Raw genomic sequence first — 13,926 nt, 5'->3', positions numbered from 1 at the left:
ATTGCAATCAAGTAAATCACAATATTTTTTTTGCATCTTATCTTATATTGCAATCAAGTAAATCACAATATTTTTTTGCATCTTATCTTATATTGCAATCAAGTAAATCACAATATTTTTTGCATCTTATCTTTTTTTTTTTTTTTTTTAATTTTTTTTATTCAATTTTCACCTCAAACAAGGCACAGTGCCACTTTGAAGCAGGGGGCTACTATCAGGGACTTAATTAGTGGGGTCATTATGAAGGGAGATCAGTAGAAAGATGTTTGTTAACATTACACTTGAACTTCTGCATATCATTGCAGTTGGAAAAGCAGAATCCCTGAAGGGAGTTCCAAAGACCCGCAGTTCTGGGGAAGAAACTATTGGAGTAAAAGGCTTTCTTGCACCTAGGGATCTCTACTGTAAAGGGATGAGACTTAGTAGCTTGACGGGTTTGTCGGGGGTAGTTACGTCGGGGAGGTACAAGTGTTTGCAGTTCGTCAGAGCATTCACCATTGAAGTATTTGTAGAACAGGCAGAGGGATGCAACATCTCGTCGATGGGACAGAGGTTGAATCAAGTAACTCACAATATTTTTTTTGCATCTTATCTTATATTGCAATTAATAAAATCACCATTTTTTTTTGCATCTTATCTTATATTGCAATCAAGTAAATCACAATATTTTTTTTGCATACATTTATATACATATATATATATATATATATATATATATATATACATACATACATTTATATATACATGTATATATGCATGTATATCAATGGCTTTACTTCGCAAACGAAGATTCTTTGAAGGTGGTTGTCCACGTCAACTGCAGGCACGTTTGTGGCTGATGAGCCCAATGCGAGAAAAGCAGGTTCGGCCACAGCGGCTGCATTCAAAAGTTCCATCAGGTGCGGTTGCTGAGACTTCCCGAATCTTCCTCTCATAGTGCCTTTTGCGCAGGATCTCTATGTGAGAGAATTCAGAGGAGGTGACGGCCTGGTGGACTGTGCGTCGCCAGGTGACATGGTCTGCAGCAAGAGTAGACCACTGGCGTTGGTCAATGTGGCAGGTTTCAAGTGACTTCTCCAGAGAGTCACCGTTACGTTACTTCGGAACTCCTCTATCACGGGAGCCAGTGGATAGTTCGCCGTAAAGAGTTATCTTGGGCAGTCGGTGATCCTCCATTCTGGAGATGTGCCCCGCCCAGCGCAGTTGTGACTTTAGCAGCATAGTCTCGATGCTGGTGGTTCTCGCCCGCTGGATGACCTCAACATTGGTGATGTAGTCATACCAGAGTACATTGAGGATGGTGCGGAGACAGCACTGATGGAAATGCTCGAGGAGTCGTATGTGATGGCAGTAGGTTACCCATGTCTCAGAGCCGTAAAGAAGGGTTGGCAGTACTACGGCTCTGTAGACAGATTTTTGTGTTCTTCCTCAGGTGTTTATTCCGCCAGACTGTTGTATAGTCTGCCAAAAGCACTGTTCGCCTTGGCTAGTCAGTTATCGATTTCCTTGTCGAGCTTTGCATCTGAGGTGATAGTGCATCCCAGGTAGGTGAACTGGTCTTTAGCTCGGTTTCACCTATGGTGATGTGAGGAGGGTTGTACTCTTCCTGAGGAGTGGGTTGGTGGAGGACCTCTGTCTTTTTCATGCTGACCTTGAGTCCAAAGAGCTGGGCAGCCTTTGTGAAGCAGGATGTGAGATGCTGCAGGGTTCTTTCGGTATGGGCAACAAGGGCTGCATCATCGGCAAAGAGGTCTCGAATCATATGCTCAAAAGTCTTTGTGTGGGCTTGCAGCCTTCTGAGGTTGAACAAGCTGCCGTCAAGGCGATATCGGATATAGATCGCATTGTCGTTAAGGTCTTCGGTTGCATGTTTAAGCATCATGCTAAAGAAGATGCTGAACAGAGTCGGTGCTAAGATGCATCCCTGTTTCACGCCGTTGTTGATGAGGAAGGGTTCTGATAGGTTGTTGTTCACTCTGATTTGGCTGCTCTGATTCTCATGCAGCTGAATAATCATGTGGAGGAGTTTTGGGGGGCAGTCGAGGCGCTCCATAATCAGCCAAAGCCCTTCTCTGCTCACTGTATCGAATGCCTTTGTCAAGTCCACAAACGTAATGTAAAGTCCCCTGTTCTGCTCTCGACATTTCTCTTGGAGTTGCCGGAGGACGAAAACCATGTCTGTTGTGCCCCTGTTTTCTCTGAAGCCACACTGGGTTTCTGGGAGATGGTCTTCCACGATAGATAGTCTGCGCAAGAGCACACGGGCAAGGAGTTTACCTGCGATAGAGAGCAGGGTGATTCCCCGGTAGTTTGAGCAGGCCGATCTTTCCCCCTTGTTTTTGTATAAGGCAATGATGACTGAGTCGCGGAGGTCCCGTGGGAGTTTTCCTTTCTCCCAACAACAGGCAAGGAGTTCATGGAGCTTGATGTGCAGTTCGGGACCTCCATATTTCCAGATCTCTGGAGGGATCCCATCAATTCCTGGGGCCTTGCCGCACCTCAAATGTCTAATGGCCTCAGTGAGTTCCTCCATGGAAGGAGGCTCATCCAATCCCATTTTAGTTGGCAACTGAGGAATACAGAGTATTGCTGAGTCATGAATGGTACGGCCGGCTCCGAACAGGGTCTGAAAATACTCTGACCAACGACTCAGGATGGATGTTACGTCCATGAGGAGTACCTGGCCGTCTGCACTGCGCAGAGGAATCTGGACACGGTGTGTGGGGCCATACACTGACTTGAGGGCTTCATAGAAGCCCTTATAGTCACCAGTGTCTGCGCACTGTTGAGTTTTTATTGCGAGGTTGGACCACCACTCGTTTTGTATACCTCTGAGCTTTTGCTGGAGGATACTGCAGCTATGATGGAAGGCTGCTCTCCTCAATGGGCAGGATGGTCGAGCCAGGTGGGCCCGATGGGCCCCTCTTTTCTGCTAATAGGTTATTTATTTCAATGTTGTTCTCATCAAACCAGTCCTGGTTCTTTTTGGTAGAGAATCCCAGGACCTCTTCAGATGTCTGCAGGATGGCTGTTTTCAGTTGATCCCAGAGTAGTTCAGGTGAGGGGTCTATTTGGCTACTGTCATTTTCAAATTTATTTTGCAAGCTTGCTTGGAAGACGGCTTTTACCTCGTCTGATTGTAGCCTGCTATGGTTGTACTTTTTCTGGGTGGTCCTCCCTTCCTTGTTATGGGTTTAGGGCGTATTCGGATTCTGCAACGCACTAGGCGGTGATCAGTATGGCATTCTGCGCTGGGCATCACTCAGGTATGTAAGACATCTCTGAGATCTCTTTGGTGAACTAGAATATAGTCTATGAGGTGCCAATGCCTGGACCGAGGATGCATCCAGGTTGTCTTTAACTTGTCCTTTTGCTGGAAGATGTTGTTGGTAATGGCAAGTTGCAGCTCAATGCAAATCTCCAGCAGTAAGCACCCATTGTCGTTGCAGTTTCCAACGCCATGCCTGCCAAGCACACCCCTCCAGGCATCTGCGTCTTGACCCACTCTGGCGTTGAAGTCGCCAAAGATAATCATCTTGTCCGCTGGAGGAGTGCGCCGCAGGACATGGCGGAGCTCTGAGTAGAATCTGTCCTTTTCTTCAGAATTAGCTTGAAGAGTTGGGGCATACACTCTGAGAATTGTGGCATATTCCTTGTTCTTTAGTGGGAGGCGCAAGGACATAATGCGGTCAGAATGACCAGTTGGCAGGCTTTCTAGTGTGGAAGCGATGGATGTTTTGATCATGGAGCCAACGCCTGAGTGATTCCCCTCTGTTGCAGGCCTCCCTGACCAGAAGAGTGTGTATCCAGCACCGTGTTCCTGAAGGCTGCCTTCCCCTGAAAAGCAAACCTTGCTAAGGGCAGCGATATCTATATCCAGTCTGGACAGTTCAAGTGCAATCAAGGCAGAGAGACGCTCTGGCCTGTTACTGTTGTCTTTGTCATGCATGATTCTGATATTCCAGCATGCAAGTTTCAGTACTTTTGCACCCTTACAGGTGAGTGCATACCTTCCATTTCTTGTTGAATTTCGACCACATGCCCGTTGACCACGGCTAGCCAACTGGGAAATGAGCTTTTTGTTTAGGCCACCTTTTCTAGGCCCCTCTCCTTGTGGAGCAAGCAGTGCTATCCCTAGATAAGGCTGCTTGGTCAATCAGGGTGCTGCCGAGTGATGCTGTCATCTCCAGGTTCAACATCAGGCGACCAATATCCTGAATCGCCTGTATGCAGGAATCTGGACTGCGGCTTCCAGTGATCATCTTCCACCTGTCGTTTTCGCCCCTTCCCATCGCTACAGGACTTGGTAGAGTTGTTAGCAAGTGAACTTGGACATATCCTTCAAGCCTGTGCAGTGGAATTTTATGGTGAGATGCAGCTTGCATGGTACTGGTCCCACCTATTACACCCGTGGTTCATCTGTCATGGCCCAGCAAAGTGGGACGGTGACAGTGAAGTCCTTGGGTCGTAGGTTTTATATCAGACTGTCCTTGTCCTAGCCTCTGGCTCAAGAACCTTCCCCGGAGGTACGAGGAACATATTGACTGTTTGAGCTCTCTTGGAACCCATCCGTCCTGACCGGTGACTTTGTATGAAGTTCATTCGCTCAGTGGTGCAAAGTTAGACACCACCCCCTCACATGGTTTTGCCCGCCAGCTGGAGCGGTTTACCGGGATATGGCGCTTGGAGCCAACATGTGAGAGATTTAGGGATGAGTGGGGACCAGTGATGTGCGTCCACCCTATTTGATAGGGAGCAGCATGCTGGACATCAAAAGTACTACCCCCCCGCAGAACCCATTACATCCCATATATATATATATATTTCATCGTGGGTAACGTCGATACCACCCCACACATATGCACAAGAATTTTTAAAATAAAAGAACAGATAAAAACATGTAAAAAAAGAAGTATGTGATACCCTCTTCACCAGGTGAGATTCTAACAATAGTAAAAATCATTTATGGGCGTCCAAAATGGTTACACTTAAAAATATGCAAAGGGATTGCAGTATTATATTGGAGCACACTTACACATTTCCTTCACCCTATCTCCTCCCTCTTTGCCGTTGACGCCCATTCAACAGTCGACCTAAGTAAATATTCCTAAAGAAATATCCTTATCTTGAGAAAGTTCTTCCACCGGCAATGAACAGCCATAAAAAAAAAATAAAATAAAATAAAGATATTAAGTTTGGCTGAAAAAAAAACTAAATTTTTTCCTGTACATCTAACAATTTACGCTTTTTGTAAACATATTTTTACGTGTTTTCTTTAAAAAATATATACATAAATGTAAAATTTCTGTGCCCCCCCCCCAACAAAAACTTGACTAAACAAAAAGTTAAAAAAAAAAAAAAAAATTTGTACTTACACCTAAGGATTTACGATGAAAAAAGTAAAACTTATCTTTTCTTGAAGGAAAAAAACAAAAAACCTTTTGTTGATAAATATTTTGCAAAAAAAGAACAAAAAGCAAAATATATAAAATAAAATAAATAAAAATATTTTCAGTCCTTTAAAGGTAGGTTTTTGTTATTTTTTTATTATTCACATTTGTATTTTTTTCCGGTTTGTTTGTTTTTAAAGCGTCTGTTACAATGCTTGGCTAAAACCGATGATTGCCAGTCTCGCCTGATCCATGCTTGATGGGAATTCCCGATAATCCACGTCAAATTATGCAAGAGTATAAAGTATTTAAAAATAAGGCAAAACATGTTTTGAAATGATTTTTCAAATGTTAAAGAAATGTCTAATTAATTTATTTGGGAAGAGTTTTTTTAATCTTTTGAACTTTGAAAAAAAAACTCATCAGGGGAAATAACTGTACTAGTTTCATAAAAAACTCGATGTCGGAAGTAACAATTCTAAATAAATTTAATTAAATATAATATCAATATAAGAGTTGATACTTGGTGTTTGTATGCATGTGCGTTTGTGTACGCGTGTGCAGGTTGCCATAGCAACATGGCGGTTGCATGCATGCACGTATATGTGTGTGCGGGTGTGTTGCTATAGAAACGAGATGTAAGATTTGGATGTAAATGGCAATTTTCGTGCATACAATGTCTTTTGGGGGTAATTTCATATAATTTTATTTTTGTAAATGTTCACTTAGAAAAAAATTACCCCCCCCCCCCAGATTAACAATAAATTAAGGTCTTTCATTTGATGCTGAAATTAAGACGATTTTTATCATTGTTTATGAGGAATTTTGATTAGATTAGCCAATCAAAACTGTTCCTAGTGTCCACACACATTTTTGCTTTTATAGAGATATATATAAGAGCAAATAGTTAATAAAACATGTTAAAAAACACTTTGAAAAAGAGTTAAAAACATATTTAATTTGACGAGGAAACACTAAATAAGTGGATAGTCCTTAATACGTGGAGTTTCGAAGAAATACTTAACTTTTTCTTCACTATTCCTTATGCTTCACATTTTGTTATCGAGTAAGATCTTTGACTTACTTGCAGTTTCATAACAATACTTTTGCATGCAAAATCCGATTCCGCATTTTGCTAATTCCTACCCTCTGATGAGAAAGAAAGTATTTCTTTGAAAATCAAAATATTTTTAACATCTTATTGTCTTATATTGCAATTAAATAAATCATAATATTTTTAACATCTTATTACCTTATTTTGCAGTTAAATTAATCATAATATTTTTTAATATCTTATCTTATATTGTCATGAAATAAATCATATTTTTTTTAAATATCTTATCTTACATTGTAATTAAATAAATCATAATATTTTTAGCATCTTATCTTATATTGCAATTAAATAAATCACAATCGTTTTTTTAATATCTTATATTATATTGCAATTAAGGAAATCACAATATTTTTTAACATTTTATTATCTTATATTGTAATTCAATAAATCATAATATTTTCTTAATATCTTATTATCTTATATTGTAATTAAATGAATCCCAATTTTTTTACATCTTATTATCTCATATTGCTATTAAATAAATCATAATATTTTTTTAACATCTTATTATCTTATATTGTAATTTAATAAACCATAATATTTTTTAACATCTTATCTTATATTGTCGTTCAATAAATCATAATATTTTTTAATATCTTATTATCTTATATTGCAATTAAGTAATTCACTATATTTTTTAATTACTTCTTATCTTATACTGTGGTTAAGTAAATTACAATATTTTTAACATCTTATAATCTTATTTTGCAATAAAATAAATCACAATATTTTTCAACATTTTATTATATCATATTCCAATTAAATAAATATTTTTGTACATCTTATCTTATATTGACATTAAATAAATCGCAATATTTTCTAACATCTTATTATCTTATATTGCAATTTAATGAATCAAAATATTTTTTAACATCTTATTGGCTTATATTGCAATTAAGTAAATCACAATGTTTTTTACATCCTTTATTGTAATTAAATAAATCATAATATTTTTTAAAAATCTGATGATGTTATATTGGAGTACAATAAATCACAATATTTTTTTAACATCTTATATTATATTGCAATAAATAAATCACAACATTTTTTTAACATCTTATTTTATATTGCAATAAATAAATCACAACATTTTTTTAACATCTTATTTTATATTGCAATAAATAAATCACAATATTTTTTTAACATCTTATTTTATATTGCAATAAATAAATCACAATAATGTATAAATCTTATGATTTTATATTGCAATTAAATAAATCACAATGTTTTAACATCTTATATTATATAGCAATAAATCACAATATATCTTAACATTTTATTATTTTTATTTTTTTTTACATAGGCATCACCACTTATCAAGGCCAAGAGGCCACTCAAGGATAAGGGTTAAAGAGTGTACAGTAGACATTGGACAATATAGTAATCATTAGTAATGAAAATTTGGTAAATTTGATAACTTATATGGAACGGCTCATGAAGAACTTATTTACATTAGACTTGAAGACAACCATATTGTAGTCAGCCGGAAAGCAGAAGACAATTCCACAGGCGTGCAGTTCTAAGAAAGAAGCTTTGTTCATGGAATCTACGTTTAGGTTTAGGCACAGATAAAGAGTGGGGGGAATTATTGATAGTGTTTACAGCTAGACGAGTGTTTCTTGTGAAAGTTTGGCGAGTGGGGACCATAGATCGAAGCTCAGTTGAACACTTTCCATGAAAATAACAATACATCAGAGACAAACTCGTAACATCTCTTCTGTGAGATAGAGGTTGCAAGGAAGAGAAAAGGACATCTCCTACGAGGCTACGAAGTCTATTTTTAACTATCAAGGCAGGACAAGTCCTTTCTAGTAGCTCCTGCCCAGATGTGGCAACAATATTCCAGCCTGGCTCTTATATAGATAGAGAATAGCATCAGCAGTGAGATATTTACCGGATCGATAGAAAGATTCCACCATTTTTCCAGCAGCCTTGGCAACAGATTTGATGTACGTGTTCCATTTAAGATCAGGAGTAAAGGTCAAGCCCAGAAGCTTGTCAAAACTTGAGGCCTCCTGAAGACGAGAGCCATTCATTTCAATTGATGCCAGATGTGGATCAGAATGTTGATGTAATGAGAGAAGCTTGGTTTTAGATGCATTAAAAGTAACCAGCCACTCCTTTCCCCACTGTACTACGTGCTCAAGATCAGAGGAGAGAGAATTGGAGAGAACTTGGTCGTTTACTGTCTTAGATGTGCTACCATAAATGGTAGTGTCATCAGCATAAATGTCTACAAATGATGTAAGGATGTGATTTGGAAGATCATTAATGTAGATCAGGAAAAGAGTTGGGCCCAGGATGGACCCCTGAGGGACACCGGCATTAATACTGTGAGCTTCTGAATTTGCCCCTCAACTACTACTCTTATGAACCTATCAGAAAGAAATGATTTAATAATTGAGAAGACATTTCCAGCTATACCATAGCTAGAGATCTTATGAAGTAAACCTTTATGCCATGCCCTATCAAAGGCCTTAGATATGTCAAGAGCAATTGCCCTAGAAAGGTGGCCTCCGTCGAGAGATTTGCTAATCCTATGAGATATAACTGTAAGCACATCTGCTGTAGATCTAGCAGAACGGAAACCATATTGAGTGTCACTAAGAAGGTTATTTTTGTTGAGATGGTTGATTACTTCTGTATTTAACACAGATTCCAACAACTTACTCATGACGCACAGGAGACTTATTGGCCTGTACTGAGCGGGGGATGAGCGATCACCTGAATTCTTAAATACAGGGCATACTGATGAAATTTTCCAGGGAGATGGGAAACTATTCTCCTTAAGACAACGTTTAAACAGTTTTGTAAGTATGGGCGCTAGTTCAGGTTGAAGTCTTTTTGAGTACTATAATTTGAATACCGTCAGGGCCAGTTGCTTTACTGGAATCAAGGTTTTTGATTAGCTTGGCAACATCACGTACAGATATACGTATATCATATAGCGTGTTTTCTGATACAGGAGGAAATATTGGGGTTGGCGGCCTTGGTCGCAAAGGGTAGAATTAGCTGCAAAGTTCTTGACAAAGAGTTTGGCTTTGTCTGATGCTGACGAGATTACCTCAGGTCCATTGATAATAGTTGGGATGGAGCACACGCTTCTGTTCAGGATTCTGTTTGCTATTTGCCAAAACTGGGGGGAACCAAGCCGCTGCTCAGCTACTTTGGACTTAACAGATTGAGCATACAACTCTCTTGCGTTCTTTATTACTTTCTTACAATGGTTGCTGGCAGTCCTGAAAGCGGCTTTAGTTTCCATACATCTATTACGTTGGAAGCAGTGGAAAAAGTGATTTCTGTGCACAATGGCAGCAGCACATTCTGGAGAGAACCATGGCTGGCTGTTAGGTGTTTGCTGAAACTTTTTCGAGGGTATGAAACGGTCAATACCTACAATTAACCATTCCGTCAGGTCTAATACTATAGAGGACACATCCTTTTTAAACATGGAATGCAGAGGTAGATCAGATATAAATGTATGGAAGCTATCCCAGTCAGCCTTAGTGTGTCGATATACTGTACGATGGAGAGGAACGTCTGGGGACATATTACATTTCATTTTTATCTTAATTGATACAACAGAGTGGTCGGAAGATCCAAGAGGCGACAGAACAGAAACTGAACATAGTTCAGGGCAAGTTGTGAGAAAAAGGTCTAGTAGGCGTGCATACTGGCCATCATTGTCAGGCACACGGGTAGGTTCCTGAACAATCTGAGTGAGGTCATAGGCAATGGAGAAATCATGACAGAACCTCCCCTCATCATTGGTCTTGTTTGAGTGGGTCAACCATTCGACGTTGTGAACATTGAAGTCTCCACATACGTGAATGTTAGCTGAAGGATAAGCAGATAGGACTTGGTCAATTTTCTCAGATATGCTTCGAAAGATAGTAACTCTGCTGTTGTGGGGGCGATAGAGAGTAAATATAAATGCAGTAGTGCGAGCTAAAGCAACCCGGAAGCACATATAGGATAAGTTAGGACCTTCCCTGGAGATGTCCCTACCACATGAAAAGCTATCTTTAATATAGGCACATATTCCATGCCCATGGCGATCTTGGGGGTCAGATTTAGAAGTTAAGTTAGAGTATCCTTTAATTGCGAACTCTTCTTAAAAATAAAAGGTCTGGTTTAGTCTCCTGTAATTGGGTTTCGACCTCTGGAAGGTTAGAACGTAGACCCTTGATGTTGGAGAAGGAGACATGGTAGTAGGGGTCTATGTTAGAAGTTGGAGAACCGGGTTTAATCGTGTATTTTTTCTTGAAACTTGTCATGATGAAATTTTGGAATTTGTGGACTAGGTCGTCAGATTTACTTAGAGCAGGACAGAGAGGGGAAACTAAGAGAGAAAAAGAAACGAAGAATTTTTTATTTTTTTTATTTGTAGCTAATGATAAGGTAAAGCCGTAACAATTACCCACTAGTATGGCATTTTATATTGCAATAAAATAAATCACAATATTTTTTAACATCTTATTTTATATTGCAATTAAATAAATCACAATATTTTTTAACATATTCATATCATATTCCAATTAAATAAATCATAATATTTGTAAACATCTGATTATCTTATATCGCAATTAAATACATCATAAAATTTTTGTAATATATTATCTTATATTACAATTAAATGAATCACAATATGTATTAAAATCTTATTATCTCACATTGCAAGTAAGTAAATCATAGTATTTTGTAAACATCGTATTATCTAATATTGCAATGTAATGAACAAAAATATTTAACATCTTATTGTCTTATATTGCAATCAAGTAAATGACAATGTTTTTACATCCTATTATCCTTTATTGTAATGAAAAAAATCATAATATTTTTTTAAAACATCTGATGATGTTATATTGGAGTAAAATAAATCGCAATATTTATTTAAGATCTTATTTTATATTGCAATTAAATAAATCACAATATTTTTAACATATTATATTGCAATAAATAAATCACAATATTTTTAACATCTTATTTTATATTGCAATTAAATAAATCACAATATGTTTAAACATTTTATTATTTTATATTGCAATGAATAAAGCAAAATATTTTTTAACATCTTATCATTTTATATTGCAATTAAATAAATCACAATATTTTTTAACATCTTATTAAATAGTGCAATTAAATAAATCACAATATTTTTTAATATCTTATTATCTTATATTGCAATAAGTAATGGGAAGCTGCTTGGATACGACTTCTAGGGATGGATTTGATTGCACAGTTGAGTGGACCTACACGCTTCGCTGTCTGGAGACCACTCGGGCGCCAGGACTCCTCCTCCATATTCGCCAGCTGTCATCTGTGTTCTTTGAAAGAGGCGCACCCGAACAGGTGCTGACGGACAATGACCCAGCCTTCTGCAGCCGGATGGTCAGGCAGTTCCTGAAGGAGTGGGGAGTGCGGCTGCGACTGCGGTGTGCTTATGTGCCATCTGGCAATGGTATTGCTGAGAGGAGCCATCGCAGTATCAAAAGAATCGTGACCAGGAAGCAATGCACCATCTCATAAGCCGTATATTGGTACGTCACGCCAAAAGTGGCATATCTCCAGGAACAGCGCCTGCAAACGCAATATATCAATACCAAATCCGAGAAAAGGGAATCCACCCCGACAGAAAAGTTGCCAACGAGGAAGGACAGAGGTAATACGCGCCAGGGGATGCTGTTTGTGCGAAGCCGCTGGGAAGCTGAGGACATAGATACACGGGGTTGAGTAACCGATGTGGTGAGTCAGCAGTCAGTCATGGTTGATGGTGTGCCCCGTCATGTTGGGGGCTTGAGGCCGGTGACACAGTTGCAACCACCACTGGATGACCGAAGTGACTCTGGGTCTGAGGTCAGTGGGCCATTGCTCTGGTTTGAACCATCCTCATCAAGCAGCGAATCCGATATTAGTAGCCTCTACGGCGAGGCAGGCTTATTCGACCCTCAGATTGCCGATGAGAGAGCAAGTGAACAAAAAGCCTGCACAGTCCCCCTTCGAAGAAGCACCCGATGGAAGAGAGCACCACCTACCTGCCATCTCTGCAATCATGAGATGGGGGGGGGGATAGAAACGGACATACACGTGACCTACCTGTTAAGCGCCCACGTGTCTGCTTGTCATGCGCGTTGGATAGGGAAAAGAAAAAGCAAGATGGCGTATGAGATATTTAACAGAAACGGTCTCACGTAATCTCTTAAAATTAACGTGGATTAATGTGATATAAAGCAGGTCGCTTGGAGGGGTTGACAGAGCTTTTGGCTGTTCAAACGCTAACAGGTGACATTACAAGACAGAAGGTTACTTAGTCCATTGAGATGATTGAAGGAGGTTCCAGTTTACACATGTGTAAAAAAGAAAATACTTTGATTTACTTAATTGCAAAATAAGATAAGATGTTAAACAATATTATGATTTATTTAATTACAATATATGAAAGCAAGATGTTAAAAAAATAGTGATTTATTACATTGCAAGATATTAAAAAACATTGTGATTTATTAAAGTGCAATATAAGATAAGATGATAAAAAATATTGTGATTTATTAAATTGCAATATAAGATAATGAGATGATAAAAAATATTGTGATTCATTAAATTGCAATATAAGATAAGATACTAAAAAATATTTATTTAATTGCAAAATAAGATAAGATTTGAAAAAATAGTGATTTATTAAATTGCAATATAAGATAACAAGATATGAAAAAATATTGTGATTCATAAAATTGCAATATATCATAAGATATTAAAAAATATTGTGATTCATTAAATTGCATAAGATGATAAAAAATATTGTGATTTATTAAATTGCAATATAAGATAAGATATTAAAAAATATTGAGATTCATTAAATTGCAACATAAGATAATATATTAAAAATATTGTGATTTATTAAATTGCAAAATAAGACATTAAGATATTAAAAAATATTGTGATTCATTAAATTGCAATATATGATAAGATATACTAAAAATATTGTGATTTATTAAATTGCAAAATAAGATACAAGATATAAAAAATATTATGATTCATTAAATTTCAAAATAAGATATTAAAAAATATTGTGATTAATTAAATTGCAATATAAGATATGAAAAAATATTTTTATTCATTAAATTGCAATATAAGATAAGATATTAAAAAATATGGTGATGTATTAAAGAGCAATATAAGATCAAAGATGTTAAAAATAATGTGATTAATTAAATTGCAATATAAGATAATAAGATGATAAATATTGTGAGTCATTAAATTGCAATATAAGATAAGATATTAAAAAATATGGTGATACGTTAAATTGCAATATAAGATAATAAGATACTAAAAAATATTGTTATATATTTAATTGCAATATAAGATAAGATGTAATAAAATATCTTGATTTATTTAATTGCAATATAAGATAATAAGATGTAA

The 13,926-nt window shown here is 37.2% G+C and overlaps 1 protein-coding gene across 1 annotated transcript; it reads right to left on the bottom strand.

The window, feature by feature from the left end:
* Nucleotides 1–3,262: 3,262 nt before the first annotated feature.
* On the bottom strand, nt 3,263–3,949 carry LOC145248738 (protein CFDP2-like). Its single transcript, XM_080110385.1, has one exon. It carries the CDS (start codon nt 3,947–3,949, stop codon nt 3,263–3,265), a length of 687 nt encoding a protein of 228 aa, XP_079966511.1.
* Between the last annotated feature and the right edge of the window lie 9,977 nt (nt 3,950–13,926).

Source organism: Euprymna scolopes, chromosome 27, assembly GCF_053919585.1.
Source record: "Euprymna scolopes isolate OS-2025 chromosome 27, ASM5391958v1, whole genome shotgun sequence".
In the NCBI taxonomy this organism is placed as follows: Eukaryota; Metazoa; Mollusca; class Cephalopoda; order Sepiida; family Sepiolidae; genus Euprymna; species Euprymna scolopes.
Note: the sequence above shows the minus strand (reverse complement) of the source record. Positions and strands in the feature narration are given on the sequence as shown.